The 18,538-nt window shown below is 46.5% G+C and overlaps 2 protein-coding genes and 1 long non-coding RNA gene across 13 annotated transcripts; all 3 read left to right on the top strand.

The window, feature by feature from the left end:
* The first annotated feature begins 1,326 nt into the window (after positions 1-1,326).
* LOC119291755 (serine/threonine-protein phosphatase PP-X isozyme 2-like) lies at positions 1,327-10,963 on the top strand. Of its 8 annotated transcripts, none has more exons than XR_005142624.1 (6): positions 1,327-1,809; positions 8,800-8,849; positions 8,923-9,638; positions 9,723-9,808; positions 9,922-9,997; positions 10,405-10,961. XR_005142624.1 is itself a non-coding variant. In XM_037570566.1 (6 exons), exons 3-6 carry the CDS (start codon positions 9,618-9,620, stop codon positions 10,480-10,482), a joined length of 261 nt encoding a protein of 86 aa, XP_037426463.1. In that variant the 5' UTR covers positions 1,331-1,809; positions 8,797-9,440; positions 9,577-9,617; the 3' UTR covers positions 10,483-10,963. The 8 variants fall into 8 exon arrangements, 1 of the variants encoding a protein (XP_037426463.1); XR_005142623.1 differs by having other exon boundaries at positions 8,797-8,849; XR_005142626.1 differs by having other exon boundaries at positions 1,328-1,809; positions 8,800-8,877; positions 9,337-9,638; positions 10,405-10,963.
* Positions 10,964-12,195: 1,232 nt separating this feature from the next.
* LOC119291754 lies at positions 12,196-14,894 on the top strand. Of its 4 annotated transcripts, XR_005142619.1 has the most exons (6): positions 12,203-12,326; positions 12,399-12,485; positions 12,572-13,906; positions 13,991-14,046; positions 14,119-14,209; positions 14,680-14,894. It is a non-coding gene; the product is annotated as an uncharacterized LOC119291754 (long non-coding RNA). The 4 variants fall into 4 exon arrangements; XR_005142620.1 differs by having other exon boundaries at positions 12,196-12,326; positions 12,406-12,485; positions 12,572-14,046; XR_005142618.1 differs by having other exon boundaries at positions 12,572-14,046.
* Positions 14,895-16,572: 1,678 nt separating this feature from the next.
* On the top strand, positions 16,573-18,085 carry LOC119294016 (serpin-Z2A-like). The gene is made up of 2 exons (XM_037572306.1): positions 16,573-17,087; positions 17,190-18,085. Exons 1-2 carry the CDS (start codon positions 16,596-16,598, stop codon positions 17,997-17,999), a joined length of 1,302 nt encoding a protein of 433 aa, XP_037428203.1. The 5' UTR covers positions 16,573-16,595; the 3' UTR covers positions 18,000-18,085.
* Positions 18,086-18,538: the final 453 nt, after the last annotated feature.

The following is an 18,538-nucleotide window of genomic DNA, read 5'->3' as shown; positions in this document are numbered from 1 at the left end:
AGCTAAGCTAAAGCAGCAGAAACATTATCCCAGAACAAACCAACCGACATGAACACCACAGAATCGCCTCCTCTTCTCCGCTGCTCAAGCGCTCTCCCTCTCGCTCGCTCTCTGTCTCCCTATCGTTTCGGACAGTACAAATGGGGAAGGGAAATGCACCGAGAAAACCACACCCAACGGGCAGCGGTAAACAGGCTGCACCGAAATGAATCACGCACCCGACAAGAAAAGAAAGGAGACCCAAAACGTCAACTCCCTGCGCACATCTCGACGCAAGGATGAACGGACACATATTTGAATGAACGCCAATTGTAAAACACTTGACTGAAAAATAGCAAAACCGTAGTCTTTTCGTTGGTTCTCCGGTCTAGTTTTCCATTCGATTCTCTCATTTTGTGTCTGTTTTTTTTCTCATGGTTTATTATTTATTTTATTTTTAGTTTCATGCTTAATTTTATTTTCTTAGAAAAGAATTGATTACCAAATAAAATCTTAAAACTTATTTAGCTAAAAATTCACTGGCAGGATTTGATAAACATTTATTTACCAGTCACATAAATCTCTTTGAAATAATATGATGAACATTTTCATAACATGCGACAAACATTTTCTTGTATGTGATAACATTTTTTAATACTTGTGGAGTCTTTTTCAAAACTTCATAAATAATATTTGATAGGAAATTATGCTGGAACTTTTTTTTAAACATGAAGGAAAAGATATCAATATGCTCTTAATAATGTTTCAATATGCGAAGATTTTTTAATACAAACTGAACCTTTTTAAGAAAAAATTGTGTATCGAAAAATAAATATTCATGTAATTCAAAAGGTGTTCACACATTTATAACAAAATGTTCATGTTTGTAAAAATATTTGAAATTTTTATATAAAAAATAAGTGTTCACAGAACAAAGTGAAAAAAAAGCCCAACAGAAATAAGAGTACAGAACAAAAGTGTAATAATATGCTGAACACTTTCTTAACACACGGCAATGTGATGAACATTTTTTTAATACTTGAGGAGTCTTTTTAAAGCACAATGAATAAATTTTCTACACACGATTATGTTGGCATTTCTTGTAAAACATAAAGGACAAGTTATTCATATCGCTTAACAATGTTTCAATACGCGAATAACACTTTTTCAAGACATAACGAACCTTTTTAAGAAAAATTTTGTGTATTGAAAATAAATTAAACCCGTTAACAGTCGCGGTAAGGGCGCTCGCTCGCGCGTGCCACGTCGCCTGCTCGCGCATGCACGTCCCGTCTTTACTGTGTCGAAGTAAAAAAAAATGAAAGGAGCAGAAAATGCGTCCCGCGGTAACGCCTTCCCTGGGTAAAAATCGTTTCCTTGCCTTCCCCACGAAGCCAACCTGCCTTCCTCCATGAATCTGGCCTTCCTCCGCTCGTCCTCCCCCATCTCCTTCCTCCATGAATCTGGCCACACGCTGCCCTTGCCTCTTCCCTTCCGGTCCTTTCATCAACGACCACCTGTAGGTAAAGGAGATGACGTCCTGGATTCCGCCTCATCCTCTTTCCAATCCGACGCCTCCACACACCCGCTCCCTCGCCATCGGCGGCGCCGCCGCATGCCGGTCCTCCGTGCGTCGCCTCCTCTTCCTCCACGACCCCTCCACGTACTCGCAGACGACGGCAGCCGGAACCGCCCCCGTCGCCCTCGTCACCTCCACTTGTTCCACGATCTGGCCAAGCCACCGAGAGAAAGCTGTTCGCGGTGTTGTAGCGCTGCTGGGGAGCTGCGCGTTATGATGAACATCTGCCTCCTCCTCCGTGTCATGCCCTGGTAGAGCGGCCACTTCCTCCCATATTCTTGATGTTTATTTTGTTTTATTATCCATTGGGTTATTTTCTGTGATCGCTCATCCCCATATTTCAGTAATTCTGTTGAGTAAATAGGCAATTTCTCGATTAAATTAATCCATGAGTAAATCACTAGCATGTCATTGACTAAGTTGATGACGTACTGACTCTGATCTAAACATGCACGTACTAAGCAAACAGTAGACAAATCTACACATACTGCTAGTACTGCTAATATGAAAATAATCAGGAGCGGGATAAACGAGTTATACCCTCCAGTAGGCCACGCAGAGGCCGCGGCTTTGGTGGCAGCAGCGGCGTCCTCGGCGACCTTCTTGTCGGCTTCAGCTTTCTCGGCGGCGGCACGGTCGGCGTCGGTGGACATGGTGATGACGAAGGCGACGCGAACGTAGAGGAAGTAGACGATTGGAAGCGAGCAGTCGCGTAATCGCTGCCCAAAAACCTATTCGCCCCTCACCCCGTACAGGAACCAGAAGGGCGTGGTTTCGGAGACCTGCTCTCCCGTCGACCGTGTACGTGGCGGACGGGATGGAGTCACCGGCGGCAGCAGCAGCAAAGGAACGACGGTGGGCGTGCGCGTGAGCAGATGTGATCTGTTCGTGACGGCTAGGGTTAGGAGACACCGCATACTTATAGGCGCAGCCGCGTGGAGAGACGTGGGCTCGACCCACGTCCGAGTCCGTGACAGCCCATGATCCGACGTCTCAGATCGTGGCCCAGCTGTCAGAAAACTCTCCGTTAGTGACTGGCAAAAATAAGCGCGTAGGTGTGAGCTCGGCTCGGCTCAATCCCGCAACCCGCGGCGCGTCGTGACGAGGCGGGCGGCGGAGGAGGAGTGCGCGAGGGCCTCTTCTCTTCTCAAGCTCCAATAGCATGTAGAAGAGAAACCCTTATAAACCACTCCAACTCTCCTTCCACTTCCGGGGTGGGACTAAACTTCCCACCACACCTAGTGCCATATAACCCACATGGGCCCTTAGAGATTTTTCAGAAATTGCAATATGGGCCTAGAGCCCATCTCAGATTTCAGCAATCCCCCACCAGATCTCGAGGGCCCATTGTGTCCTCTGTTCCAATTGCTGTTTCGATATACCAGTGTTTCAGTAAAGACCTGTTAAGGTTGAACTTCACCTAGAACAAGTGGCTACACTCCTTCACAACTGAACAATGGACTATGCCTTGAATTGTCAGTTTGGCGTAAAGAAGTTTCACTACATGTCTTACTAGTACTAGGCTGCCGAAGGCTGACCCCTCGGGTGGAGCATATAAGTCACACTCCTAGCCTATTCATGAGCTTACTAGAGATCACCCCAATCTCATAGACTGTGGCCAGCAGTCGGGCTCATATAGGTGTGTTCCTCCAAAGATCGCTCTGTAGGATAGCATCTTGCTTTTATAAGCTTTGGAACACATTGAGACCGTAGTCATCCTACCATACAGTATCGAGAGTATTGCATCTCCAACGGAGTGGGTTAGTATAGTTACTCTCCTCAGTTCACCACTGGCTTGTTTTCCCAGGTCCTAGTTCACGGGATCTCCGATCATATAGGTTGGGTTACCACCATGGCAACTCATGTGGGTCTCATACCCATCTCCCTCGATGCATTATCTATCACAACACGTGATAGCCCTTTTGTAAAGGGATCTGCCAGATTCTTAGCCGTATGGACATAGTCCAACGCTATCACTCCGGAGTTTCTTAATTTTCTGACAGCTTTTAACCTCATTCTTATGTGTTTGGTGGACTTCATGTTGTCCTTTGAACTCTTCACCTTGGTGATGACAGTCTGATTGTCACAGTTCATAAGGATAGCCGGAACCAGTTTATCGACCAATGGCAAGTCCATCAAAAGATCTCGAAGCCATCTCGCTTCAACACCAGATGTGTCTAATGCCGTTAATTCTGCTTCCATTGTCGATCTCGTTAAGATCGTTTGCTTGCAAGACTTCCAGGAAACAGCGCCACCTCCAAGAGTAAACATATACCCAGTTGTGGCCTTCATCTCATCAGCATCAGAGATCCAATTCGCATCACTATACCCTTCAAGTACCGACGGGTATCCGGTATAGTGAAGTCCATAGTTCATAGTACCTTTCAGATAGCGCATAACTCTCTCAACAGCATGCCAATGTACATCACCCGGTTTGGAAACAAACCGGCTCAGTTTGCTCACAGCAAACGCGATGTCAGGCCTCGTTGCGCTCGCTAGGTACATCAGTGAACCAATGATTTGAGAGTATCTCAATTGATCTTTAGCCATGCCTTTAGACTTTCGAATCAATACGCTAGGATCATATGGTGTTTGAGATGGTGTGCAGTCCGAATATCCAAAACGACTCAACACCTTCTCAACGTAATGGGATTGCAGAAGTGTGATCCCACCCTCATTATCTCTCAGTAGCTTGATGTTCAAGATAACATCAGCCACACCAAGGTCTTTCATCTCAAAGTTCTGAGATAGAAACGATTTGACCTCCTCAATGACTTTGAGGTTTGTTCCGAATATCAGTATGTCATCAACATACAAGCACAGTATAACTCCTTCGCCCCCACCATGGCGATAGTATACACATTTGTCAGCCTCATTAACAACGAAACCAACAGATGTCAGAGTTGTATTAAACTTATCATGCCATTGCTTAGGTGCTTGTTTCAGGCCATATAAAGATTTTATCAACCTACACACCTTTCTTTCCTGACCATCTATCACAAAGCCATCAGGCTGTTGCATGTAGATTTCCTCCTTTAGCTCTCCATTTAGAAAAGCCGTCTTAACATCCATCTGATGGACGAGAAGACCATGTGAGGCCGCCAACGAGAATAATACTCGAATGGTGGTCAGTCTAGCCACAGGTGAATAAGTATCAAAGAAATCTTCCTCTTCTTGCTGGTCATAGCCCTTGGCCACAAGCCTAGCCTTGTACTTTTCAATCGTACCATCGGGCCTAAGCTTCTTTTTGAACACCCACTTACATCCCAGTGGTTTGCAACCATAGGGACGGTCAGTGATCTCCCATGTCCCGTTAGCCATGATGGAATCCATCTCGCTACGGACCGCATCCTTCCAGTAGTCAGCTTCTGGAGAGGCATACGCTTCTGAAATAGAAGTGGGAGTATCATCCACGAGGTACACGAAGAAATCATCACCAAAGGTCTTTGCAGTCCTTTGTCTCTTGCCCCTACCAAGGGTTTCCTCGTCATCCTCCTCGGGATTTTCATCATGTGTTTGTTCATAATATTCCATAGGGATGGCAGGTTCAGGAGTCTCCTCAGATTCCTGTCTAAAAGTGCTTTGCATATCTCTCATAGGAAAAATATCCTCAAAGAATGTAGCATCCTTAGACTCCATAATTGTACCGATCTTCTGGTCAGGTACCTCAGATTTCACTACTAGAAATCTATAGCCAACGCTGTTCTTAGCGTAGCCCAAATTAATGCAGTCCACGGTCTTATGTCCAAGCTTACGCTTTTTGGGGATCGGCACGTTGACTTTCGCCAAACAGCCCCAAGTGCGCAAGTACGAGAGTGTCGTCCTTCTCTTTGCCCATTTCTCATAGGGAGTGATCTCACTATCCTTTGTCGGAACTTTACTCAGGACATGACATGCCGTCAATATAGCCTCCCCCCACCATGCCTTGGATAAACCCGATGTATCTAACATGGCTTTAACCAAATCAGTTAGAGTACGGTTTTTCCGCTCGGCAACCCCGTTTGACTGGGGTGAATAGGGAGGCGTCCTCTCATGAATAATGCCGTGTTCCGCACAGAAGGAATCAAACTCACTCGAGAAGTACTCTCCACCACGATCTGACCGGACTCGTTTAATTTTCTTTTCAAGTTGATTTTCAACTTCTGCCTTATAGATTTTAAAGTAGTGTAGAGCCTCATCTTTAGTATTTAACAGATACACATAGCAATATCTAGTGGAATCATCTATCAATGTCATGAAGTATCTCTTTCCACCTTTAGTCAACACACCATTCATCTCACAAAGATCAGAATGTATGAGTTCTAATGGTGCCAGGTGTCTCTCCTCCGCGGCCTTATGAGGCTTGCGAGGTTGCTTAGCTTGCACACATGAAAGGCACTTAGAACCTTTGGCTAAAGTGAAACTCAGGATTAAATCCAACTTGGCTAGCCGCGTCATAACACCAAAACTAATGTGACAAAGACGTGAATGCCAAACTTCAGATTCATTAACATTCGAATGAATATGGTTCACGACTTTATTACAAAAATCTGCGAGGGAAAGGCGGAACATCCCTCCGCTCTCATAACCTTTTCCAACAAAGAGTCCATATTTTGTAACAACTAATTTATTAGACTCGAAAACCAACTTAAACCCTTCTCTACATAGAAGGGAGCCACTAACGAGGTTCTTCTTGATGGCGGGGACATGCTGCACGTTCTTCAGCTGCACGATCCTTCCCGAAGTAAACTTCAGATCGACCGTGCCAACACCATGAACAGAAGCACTCGCGCCATTCCCCATCAATACGGACCCGTGACCTGTGACCTGGTAAGAAGTGAACAATGAAATGTCAGCACACACATGAACACCTGCACCTGTGTCCACCCACCAATCGTTGGGTTGAAACACTGAAAAAACAGTAAATAAATTACCATACCCAGATGCACCATTCTCATTGTTGCCCACAATCATGTTGACAGACTTGGAGTCCTGTCCTGACTTCTTGTACTTGTTTGGGCACTTGTTGGCCCAATGTTCAACCGAACCACAAGTAAAGCAGCCCTCGTCCTTCTTGTTCTTCTTGAAGGTCTTCTTACCCTTCTTCTTAAAGTCGGTATTGTGTTGGACACCGTTCTTTCCCTTGGGCTTGTGGGAGTTGAAGTTCTTCTGGTTCACCATGTTGGCAACATAAGTCCCTTCGGCCCCTTTTCCGTGCGAGTCTTTTGCCCTCGAATTCTGCTCAACACTCAGATGGCCAATGACATCCTCCACAGAGAATTCACGCCTCTGATGTTTCAGAGTGGTGGCAAAGTTCCTCCAGGAATTAGGGAGCTTAGCGATTATGCAGCCCGCGACAAACTTGCCCGGTAACTCGCACTTAAGAAGCTCAAGTTCCTTAACAATGCATATTATCTCATGAGCCTGCTCCAATACAGGACGGTTTTCAACCATCTTGTAATCGTGGAACTGCTCTATAATATACATCTCGCTCCCTGCATCGGCGGCCCCGAATTTAGATTCGAGCGCCTCCCACAAGTCCTTGGCGACATGCACATGTAAATATGCGTCGACCAGTTTATCTCCGATCACGCTAAGAACTGCTCCGAGAAACACAACGGTAGCCTCCTTGAACGCCTTCTCCTGTTCAGGAGCAATCGTTCCCGTGGAGACACCGGTGACCCAGAACACGTTCATAGCCGTGAGCCATAACGTGGTCTTAGTCTGCCAACGCTTGAAGTATGTACCGGTAAACTTATCCGGTTTCAGTGCAGCGGCAAAGCCACTTGCCGAGAAATTCCTACACATAATAGGTTTTTGGATTGTTGAATAAATAGGCAATTTCTCGATTAAATTAATCCATGAGTAAATCACTAGCATGGCATTGACTAAGTTGATGACGTACTGACTCTGATCTAAACATGCACGTACTAAGCAAACAGTAGACAAATCTACACATACTGCTAGTACTGCTAATATGAAAATAATCAGGAGTGGGATAAACGAGTTATACCCTCCAGTAGGCCACGCAGAGGCCGCGGCTTTGGTGGCAGCAGCGGCGTCCTCGGCGACCTTCTTGTCGGCTTCAGCTTTCTCGGCGGCGGCACGGTCGGCGTCGGTGGACATGGTGATGACGAAGGCGACGCGGACGTAGAGGAAGTAGACGATCGGAAGCGAGTAGTCGCGTAATCGCTGCCCAAAAACCTATTCGCCCCTCACCCCGTACAGGAACCAGAAGGGCGTGGTTTCGGAGACCTGCTCTCCCGTCGACCGTGTACGTGGCGGACGGGATGGAGTCACCGGCGGCAGCAGAGGAACGACGGTGGGCGTGCGCGTGAGCAGATGTGATCTGTTCGTGACGGCTAGGGTTAGGAGACACCGCATACTTATAGGCGCAGCCGCGTGGAGAGACGTGGGCTCGACCCACGTCCGAGTCCGTGACAGCCCACGATCCGACGTCTCAGATCGTGGCCCAGCTGTCAGAAAACTCTCCGTTAGTGACTGGCAAAAATAAGCGCGTAGGTGTGAGCTCGGCTCGGCTCAATCCCGCAACCCGCGGCGCGTCGTGACGAGGCGGGCGGCGGAGGAGGAGTGCGCGAGGGCCTCTTCTCTTCTCAAGCTCCAATAGCATGTAGAAGAGAAACCCTAATAAACCACTCCAACTCTCCTTCCACTTCCGGGGTGGGACTAAACTTCCCACCACACCTAGTGCCATATAACCCACATGGGCCCTTAGAGATTTTTCAGAAATTGCAATATGGGCCTAGAGCCCATCTCAGATTTCAGCAAATTCCCCTTTCCCTGCTCCCTATTTCTTGATTGTTAGACATGTTATTAGTTAGTGGTTTTGTTATTTCTTTATTCTAGGATGGCATCTCTGTTACTAAGATGAATTAAGCAGGCTGGAGATAGCACTACGTATGATTTGCCCGTCACATGTTTGTATTAATGCCATATACTTAAAGTGAGGTTTCTTTTCTACTTTAGATAAATTTGCTATCTATTTTCCATGGATGTGGCAAGTTATTTAGGATGATAAAGTGCCTCTGGTTAAAATTTGGAGTTCTTCTCCAATATTTAAGGATGATAGATTACCCATGCTCACAGGTCCTATTATTTTTTTGGTTTCTTCTTCTTGCCTCTAATGCATCTTCAGATTTTGTGGGCTATTTTGGCTCCTTGCTGGGTATTTGTTTCTTGGATTTTAGCTTCGTTTTCACCTGATTGACTATTCTTTATGCACTACCTAATTTGTTTAGCAGGTACCTATCTTTGGTTTTGATTGATGCCTCACATTTCTGTTAGAGCGTTGGTAAGTAGCAGATTTCTTGGGAGTTCAGGTAGCTGCTTTGTCTCCAACACCCAACCCCATTTATTTTATTTAGGTCTTGATGCTATGGACATTGTTTGGTGTCGCTTGGATTCAGACCTGCTGTATTGGGCACAAAAAATATAAGATCACACATGGACACATTGCAAGTGTGGATAGAAATATATTGGTGGTGCATTGTCACATGTATGCTACATCTGTAATCGGAGATTCAGGTCATACCAGTTTTTTGGTCTCTTCATTTGTGATACTTTTTTCCTTTAGGAAGTCATTGCCTTTTTGCCAAGAATTCATCACTGAAAGAGCTGAAGTTGAGATCTCCGTTTAAAGCAGTGATTAATTACTGACCGTAAAATAATTTGTCATCGTGAGATTCTTCAACTGTCGGTTCGCCATCAATTTTAGGATTTAACCAACTAAAATGAAACCAAGATACAGTTGCTGCTGCACTTATGAGCAAATTGTACAGGGTAAAGACATGCAGCTGCTCAAGAACAGGGGAAGGACCAATCTGCTGTTTCGGTTGTTTATGTGCGCTGAAGATTGTTCATACCCGTATCCCGAAGATAGAAGGCAAAATAATCCAATTCATCACATTTGAATTTCCTAATCCAACTTCAGTAGTTAAACACTTTAAGTTGTTCTCCCTAAAGTTACATTCTTGCCAGTTAATCTCATGGCCTAACCTTTGTGATCAAATTGTCTCCAGAGTTAAGTACCCAGATCGTGTAACTTTAATACGAGGAAATCATGAGCAGGCAGATTACACAAGTGAGGGACCATTTTCAAGTTGGGTAATTTTTAGTGATGTTATGATAGTTGTCATTTATTCTTTGAACTCATGCATTGCTGCAGGTTTATGACTTCTATGATGAGTGTCTTCATGAATACGGCTCGGTGAATGTCTGGAGATGTTGCACAGAAATATTCGACTATTTAAGGTAATATTTCTATGTTGCTTTTATATTGCATGATGTAATGCTATGAGGCTGCTACTGTGTTTCTTTGAATTAAAACCATAATCTACAAGAGCTGATGTATTTGTTATATTCAGTTTGTCTGCACTTACTGAGAACAAAATCTTCAATGTCCATGGAGGCCTTTCCCCTGCTATTACGGCAGTGAATCAGGTAAATCATTCGCTGGTGTTATATTTTGTATAGTTCATAGATTCGATTTCTATTATTTTATTATCATGTGCCCCCAACAAATCAGAATCATACTTTCTCCAGTGTTATAGTTCTTTACAGAGGGAGTAGATCCCAAGCAGAAAGTGCCTCATGATGGTGCCATGTGTGACCTTTGGTCTGATCCAGAGGATGTTGAAGATGGTTGGGCATTAAGTCCATGATGTGCTATTGGATCACCCTTTCGTTTGCAAAAGAAATTTTAGCATAAAAAAATTGTCGGTTTTATGCATGTCAAAGAAACATTTTTTCAAGGACAACCATTCATGTGTTTTGTTTCTGTATCTTGAACTACTCTTTCGTTTGGCTTTGTCAAAATTTGACATGCTTGTGCTGCTTAATATCTGTAGGCTTTATTTCACTTGGAGAAAAGTAATCAGGAGCTCAAGGGTGACCTCAAGTACATGTACGTCTACACTGCAATGTAAGTAGATAATCCAGATGGATGTCGTTGGGAACAGGAAGGCAGTTGTGATCTATGTGCCATACTGTCTGCGCAAGGCCTTCAGGAAGATTCACGATGGATTAGTTTGCTCTTTTCATTATCCAGTCTTCCTGTTTTAGAGCAAATAAATCAGATTTATTGGTAGATTAATTTTTAGGCGTCTGCATTGTTGTGATGCTCATGGTTGCTGATTTCAGTCTGTATTAACCAGTTCTTGTGTTGACTGGAGGAAAGGTTGGCCGTATCAGTCATCCATCTTGTAAGATTGTCACCTCTCTGTTAATATATACTCCCTCGGTCCAAAAATAAGTGTCTCAACTTTATACTAGTTTTAGTACAAAGTTGTACTAAGCTTGGGACACTTATTTTGGGACGGAGAGAGTACCTATTAGCTTGCTCTGCTTTATGAGTAAACACTTTTTCAACAATCGTCGCATGAGTTGACCAGCATTTCCATTCCATGTACATGTTCTGTCGCATGAGTTGACCAGCATTTCCATTCCATGTACATGTTCTGCCAGCTTGCTCTGCTTGCTATGCTTTATGACTGAAGACTCTACTGCTGCAGTTTTATTAAATGTATTTTTTTAGCAATTGGCGCTCACGTGGACTGCACACAAACGTCAACAACTAAAACAGCTAGATTAGTGCGCAAATGCACGCCTCAAGAGGCGCGCCCAGGGCGCGCCCCAGCCACTAGAATTCATGTAACTCAGAAGTTTTCACACATTTGTAACAAAATGCTCATGTATTTGTAAAAAAATTATAAATTTGTTATATATAAAAATTGTTCACAGAACTAAAAAGAAAAAAAAACAGCAGAAATGGGAAGAAACAAAATATAATAACCAAAAAGGAGAAAAAATATTCAGAAGCTTTTTTTTACTAGTAATTGTGTACATGCAACGCATGATCCAAAATTTATTTTTTTGATTTTTTATTATTCTATGTTTTGCTTCTCCAGATTTACTTAATCAGTCTTGCTACCGGTGAATATCAATATCGTGACGGTGGGGGTGAGACACCGACGGTGGCACGGTTCACTTACATGTTGTAGTCTATGGATCATGTCGATTTGTTTGGAAACATTTTGAGTTACGATGTTCTTTAGATTGCTAATTACGGTGCTTTGATTGATTGATACAATGTTTATTTTTGAAATGCTAATTACGGTGATCTGATTGATTGATCTGATGTTTTTTCTTTTAGAATTTGATTGGTGTTTAAACTGGTACAACGTCATTGGAGCAATGTAAGTCATAGATCTACGGTCATAACTCGCTTGTTTAATAGTAGAGTGGAGATGGACATACCATTGTTACATTGGAGTCTCATATGGAGCCATCTTAGGGCATGTGGCCTCTGAGCCGTCGGATTAGGTGTCCAAACAGATCCTGGTCGTCCGATATTTTGATGGATTGATCCTGGCCATTGGATCTTCACTGATGTGACAATCAATGAAAGTGACTGCTATTCCTCCCCCGGTCAGCTACCCTCGTGCACGATGACATGCAAGACCTGGGCGCTATGGGCCACGACAGTCAGTGACCGAGTGGGTGGGCTGCGCCCGTTGCTGCTTCTTCCGTGCGAGATGGCGTGCTACCGCCTGCAATCTTCGGTGCCCGCAGAGGGCATTGTTGGTATTTCGCGTGTTCTCCCTTGCATGGCGCTTTGTGTGTGGCTGTCTCTTGGGGTAAAGGCGAGGGTCCGGTTGGTTGGGCTAGAACCGTAGCACACACTCTCTCTCTCTCTATTTTGCCGTTCTCCTCTTCCTCTCTTACATCCAGGCGCCGTCGTCTCGCCGCTTCTCCCGCCGTCGATCCTCAGGTCTGGTCCGTGTCCCCGCTTGTCGTCTCTTGGTTGATATGTGTGTGCCTGTCCTCTGATGTGGTGGTGTAGTTTCTAGGTTCGACTGACGGCTAGGGTTGGATTTTTGTTGTGGATGATGCCTCTCCGTTCTTTGCCCAGTTGACTGCGATGGATGAGGTGATTTCTCACGCTTGGCTCTGATCTACTCTCGATTTTTGTAATCTCCTATTGATTGCTTGGATTTGTTTCCGTCCGTTGCGCAGGATTGGGGTTAGAGTTTGCTGAGATTTGGCCCTCGGTCGTTGTCGTGTCGTCCTGGTCTTCAGCTTCCAAGGGATTGGATCTGGTGCGGGTGTTTCTTGCTGGGGTGTCTGTTGACGGTCCTTGGACAGATACTTTGCTGGATTCTTTTTTTGCCATATGTTTGCCTCTATGCTCGTCTTGTTGGTTGTAATTGGTTGTAATGGTTGTTGCATAGGAGTGTTTAGTACGGCAGTCCTGTTGTTTGATGGTTGTGATGCCTTTGTTAAAGCCTTGGGTCAGGAGGATCCGTATATACGTGGTTCAGGCTACTTTTGGTTATGGATATGAGCTTGTCGTGTGTTTAGATAAAGTGGTTCGTGCTTAGGTGTAGGGGTTTGCTTTGACTGGATGCTATTTTTACTTTGTAGGATCTGCTTCTTGAGGTTTGTCCTGGATATATGTCTCAGCAACATGGCTGGTATTCTAGCTTATGTGTCGTGTTCCGGGGTGTGGTGAGCACGCCGGTTGATATTTGAATTCATGTATACTTACAGACTAGGTAGGATGAACGATTGTCAAGTATTAAAAGGTGAATTATGCATTTTGGTTCCCGGTGTGCTGATTTATGGTCCTGGGGCTTTTAGTTTGGGTGATTTGCTTCTCGTATATGCTTTTTATTTCCTATCTAGATGCTTTGTGTTGTTCTTTTGAACTGAATGATCTAACGTTTGTTCCTGGCTTTTTTTTCTCTTTCTTGTGAGGAGTGGGTTTAATTTTTGATGGGTCTTATTTATGGCTGGATGTTTGCTGTGAATTGTTCGTATGTGCATCTGTTGGATGTCGTCGTCTCTCGATGTCGTTTGCCATTCCACTCATACCCGCGAGAGGTTATGGAAGATGGTGATTTGCTCGGTGGAGTCGAGATTGAGGTTGATGTTCTTGGGAGTGATGCATTGACAGTCAGGAGGTTCTTCTGGTCCCAGGCCAGTGTGGGCTTGTCCATTTATGAAAGCGCTGCTTTCCAGGCAATTTGTTTTCTGCAAGGGGTGTATGGGTTTGTTCTGTTGGATTACAATTATAGAAGTATGTCTACTTATCGAGAGCTTGCTCGCTCTGCGGTGGTTCTGGCTGCGTCGTTGGTCAGGGCATAATTACAATAAATGATTCCAACTCGACGAACCTCAAGAAATGCCAGAGAGAGCTCAGAGCTAAGCAGTTCTGGTCATCAGTGCTATTTGAGCGTGCAGAATCCTTTCAGAAATAGCTCGCCTCTTTCACCGCGACAAAGAAAAGGCCTCATTCAGAGAGTGACGATGATAGCACTCCAGCACCTGAAATGTGTCAACGAATCAGAGGTAATCATGTTGTTGTTCTGCTTTTCGTTTCCATTCCGGCAATACCAAATGTTGTCTTACATACAACTGACCATTTACATCAAGGATGGCCTCAATGACACCGCCGGCTCGCTCCCACCATACGAAGAAGCATCAGACAAGTAACATGCCCTCCCTCTCGCTCTTCAGACTAGTGCAGCTATATGCGTTACTCATGTTTGTTGTTTTCCCAGTGAACGGGATCACGGGCCCAGCAAGAAAACAAAGTCTCAGCCTACTGCCCGCAGGACATTAGTCTTTAAAGACTGAATGCACGGGTCGCATGTAAGACAATTTCTAAAATCATTTCATATGTAGTACCCTTAGATTCACTCCTCGGACCTTGCTCGTCTTGCATACAATTGTCGTCCTTTAATTATTTTGTATTGGTCCTTATAGCATGCTGAGTGTAAATCCCTGTGTTGCGTTGTTGATGTATGCATTCCCCTTTATAATTGTACATGCCTTGTCTGTCATTGCCACCCTCTTTGTGATGCCAACTTATGTCCTGCCCGAGACTTGAATGATGTATATGCTCGATTTCTTCAATACATCCTATGATTATGTGTTTTCTTTCATTATAAACATCAAAATGTATCATGCTAGCTCAGTGTTATTTTCTTGTGTATTGTTCAATACATATAAACAATGTGCTCAAGATAACTTTATTTATCTGGTGTTGCATGCGTCAATATTGCCCGTGGATATGCCTATGAATCTTGACATCTAACTGCTTTATCATCCCCAACATCCAGGATACATAGACGGGGATGACGTTGGAGTTTTGCCCTCTGTCTATGCCTCAAGTATCGATTATGCCTCTCTGTGATGTCACTCCCATGTCATCTTTATTTTGTTTATTCAGCAAATGATGGATTAGACGAGGATTTATTCGCACTGAATCTGTACAACTATGGACTATTTATGCAGTCTTTTATTTAAGCTTTGAAATGAGTGGATTGGATGCTTAGTTTGAGCATTTGTCTTGCATGTTTTTTCGTGGCGTTATATTATCTATTTACGACTTACTCCTGAAGGATTATCACTCTACATGAACTTTTTTGTGTTTGCGATTTTTAATACTTGAAAGGGAAACGTTTCAGAACGGCGCGCCGGCCGAACGATTCGGCCGGTCGCGTTGCGTGCGCTCGATCAACCTACATAGATCGTGTGTCTATCGCACGCCTCCTGTGTTTTCTTCTTCTTTGTCTTATCTTCTTCCTTCCATCTCAACTGACCACCTCCTATCCTCTTTCCCCGGCGAGCACCAACAGCCTCCTGTGCAGCCGTGCACTCCCCTTGCCGCCGCTGCAAACCAGCACAGAAACCCAATCCCATGCCGTTTTCGCTGCAACCTCGTCGCCATGGCAGCGCCCTCGCGCCCCGCGCCTGTCGCCATGGCCGCGCGTGATGGGGGCCAGAATCGGATGCTGCAACCTGCAAGCCAAGCGGTGCGACGAGCGATGGCCGGAGCTGCGACCGGCACCACGCAAGTGGAAAAGAATTACAACTATTGATAGAAATGTTTCAACAGTAGATATTAAAGTTTCAACCATAGTTGCTTTTTGCTACTACTGGCGAAATTTTTGCTACATCCATCAAGGTGGAGCCGAACCTCGCGACGGCAGCGACGACGATTTGCTGCAGCCGTAATCGGTTTTTGCTACTACCGGCGAAGTTTTTTGCTGCATCCAACAAGGCGGAGCTGTGACCTCGCGACGGAGACGATGATGATTTGTTGCAACCATAGTCGTGTTTTGCTACAACCGGCGAAGTTTTTGCTACATCCATTCAAAGGCGTTGATTGACTGGTGGGCGTCGCCGACGCAATTCCGTTCAGCGAGCATCAACGGCGAGGGTCGGTGGCGGAGCTACAACCAGAGCTACAACCGTCGCCGCTGAGAGCTGCAACCGCAGGTGGAGCTGTTGCATGGGTCGAGGCAACGACGAGGACGACCAGCGAGGGTAGGGACCGGCGACGAGGGCGGCCGGCGAGGATGGGGACCGACGACGAGGATGGTCGGCGAGGGTGGGGACCGGCGACGAGGACAACCACCGGAGGGGCAGCGCGGGACGGCTAGATGCAGGGAGCTGCAGGAGGGTAAGATGCGTGAGGAGGAAGAAGATCTGGGGCGAATCGTTTTTTTTCTTTTTTTGCTAGATCAAACGGCCAGGAGTATTGGCATCCTGCGGCCAGGGCGCGACCGGCCCAAACTTTGGGCCGGCGCGCCGGCGCAGATCACTCGCCTACTTGAAATGCTTCGGTGGTTGTATAAATAGATTGAACAAAAATATGGCAAACCGCATTTTCTAGCTAGTGGAGATACATGGCGAAGCAATTTTATAAGCGTTGAAGCAGCGATGGCGTTAATATTGTTCCTCGCATTCCACATGCCCTCAGCTGCACCCCACAGGCATCTAGGCGTTGGCACAACCAGCGAGCTCCAGCTGCAGGTCTTCCATACCCGTCGTGCGCCAGCACTCCTTCACCTTCTGCAACTTCTCAGCTGCAATTTTTTCTTCTTGTAATGCTGCTGTTGTCTATGCGTGGACCAATTTCTCGGCAACCACACACGAACAGAGGAGACGGGCAACCCACATTGTAGTTTTCTTCGGGCCATAAGCAAAGAAATCGCCAGGCCGCAGCTAGTGCGCGTCAACGCAAGACAAGATGCAATCTGTCAAGGAGCTCGTCCTCCGCTGCCTATGGCTCTGCACGGAGGCGGAAGCCAAGCCCGATCACGCCCTTGCCGCCAGCGACGGCCTGCAGGCGTTCGCCCCGGCCGCCAGCGACGGCCTGAAGGCGTTCGCTCTCGGCCTGAACAAGCGCCTCACCGACGACGACGCCGGCAGGAGCGGCAACCTGGTCACGTCGCCGCTGTCCGTCTACGCGGCGCTGGCGCTGGTGGCCGCCGGCGCTCGCGAGGGCACCCTCGACGAGCTGCTCCGCGTCCTTGGCGCGCCATCCCTGGACTTCCTCGCCGGCCACGTCCGCGCGCTGGGAGAGCATGCCCTCGCCGACGGGTCCCGGACGGGCGGCCCGCGCGTCAGCTTGGCCTGCAGCGTGTGGCACGACGTGACGATGCCCCTCCGCCCCGCCTACCGCGCCACCGCCGCCGAGTCGTACAAGGCCGTCGCCCGCGCCGTCAACTTCCGCCAAAAGGTTAGTGTACATCGGCCGTGACCGCGATCGATCTGTGGCATGGCATGCACTAGTAATCTAGTATACGATTGTCATTATGTATGTCGATCGTGGTACGTGCAGCCGGAGGAGGCAAGGGAGCAGATCAACGCATGGGTGGCGGCTGCGACGAACGACCTCATCCCCTCCATCCTCAGCCCCGACGCGCTGTCCAGCCTCACCGTCCTGGTGCTCGCTAACGCCATCTACTTCAAGGGCATGTGGGAGAAGCCGTTCGACAAGGAGCTCACCAAGGACGACAAGTTCCACTGCCTAGACGGCATCGCCGTGGACGCGCCCTTCGTGCGCGGCTTGGGCTGGCACTACATCGCCTGCCACGACGGCTTCAAGGTGCTCCAGCTCCGCTACGTGCAAGGTCACTCCTCGCAGGGCCAGCCGCAGCCGCCGCCGATCTACTCGATGTGTGTCTTCCTCCCCGACGCACGCGACGGGCTGTGGGAGCTCACCGACAAGATCGCCAGCAACCCCGACTTTGTGCGCAAGCACCTGCCGTGTGGCGACGTCATGGTCAGCGATTTCCGGCTGCCTAAATTCAAGGTCAACTTCGGCATGACAATGGAGGGCATTCTCCAGGACATGGGCCTCAACGAGGCCTTCGAGCCGGGGAAGGCCGACTTGTCCGACATGGCGGAAGACGGCACAGGGAAGTTGGCGCTGGAGAAAATAATCCACAGGGCCATCATCGAGGTGAACGAGGAAGGCACCGAGGCCGTTGCTGCCACCGTTGCGACTGTGATATTATGTTCTTCGAAAACTAGTGATGCGCCGCATGTGGACTTCGTGGCTGACCATCCGTTTGGCTTCTTCGTCATCGAGGAGGTGTCCGGTGCTACCCTGTTCGCGGGGCACGTCCTTGACCCCACGACCAACTGATGGAGGAAGGAAACTGCATTCATGATTGAATTCTTATATATATGGGCTTCTCATTACATCTGCTTTATTATGTTCGCTACATAATTCTATATATTCATGTTAAATGGTTACATTCACTTCCGATGACCGGGAAACTTTTGCTATGTTTTAGTTGCATTGCACAAAAAAGAAAGGTTCATACGACTCTGCTTTCATTGGAACTAGATGATACCCCTATGTGTTGCAGTGAGAACATGCGGGAATTGGTTGCAATATATTATTTTAATTAGGTTTGCTTGTCTTGAATTTAAATATGAGACTAAAGATAAAAAGTACACATGATTTGTTGTATTGGATCGTTATGTGGTTATAAAATAATTATTAAGTAGTATTTCTCACGCATTTTGAGAGAAGTAAAAGTAGTGGTGTTTATAAAATGGGATGTGTGCATGTTGACAGAATTATCTTTTTTTAGGGGTGAAACAATTCATAGGCAGCATTTTCATGCATGCAAATTAAGAGAAATAAAAGTAGTGAAGTTGATGAGGTGGCATGTGTGC

The sequence above is a fragment of the Triticum dicoccoides genome, chromosome 4B (genome assembly GCF_002162155.2).
Source record: "Triticum dicoccoides isolate Atlit2015 ecotype Zavitan chromosome 4B, WEW_v2.0, whole genome shotgun sequence".
NCBI classification, from domain to species: Eukaryota; Viridiplantae; Streptophyta; class Magnoliopsida; order Poales; family Poaceae; genus Triticum; species Triticum dicoccoides.
Note: the sequence above shows the minus strand (reverse complement) of the source record. Positions and strands in the feature narration are given on the sequence as shown.

Coding starts and splice junctions, on each gene's coding strand:
- LOC119291755 (XM_037570566.1), top strand. CDS start 9,618: ATGAGCAGGCAGATTACACAA. Junction 9,639..9,722: donor TGAGCAGGCAGATTACACAA/GTGAGGGACCAT, acceptor GCATTGCTGCAG/GTTTATGACTTCTATGATGA. Junction 9,998..10,404: donor CTATTACGGCAGTGAATCAG/GTAAATCATTCG, acceptor TAATATCTGTAG/GCTTTATTTCACTTGGAGAA.
- LOC119294016 (XM_037572306.1), top strand. CDS start 16,596: ATGCAATCTGTCAAGGAGCTCGTCCTCCGCTGCCTATGGCTCTGCACG. Junction 17,088..17,189: donor CCGTCAACTTCCGCCAAAAG/GTTAGTGTACAT, acceptor TGGTACGTGCAG/CCGGAGGAGGCAAGGGAGCA.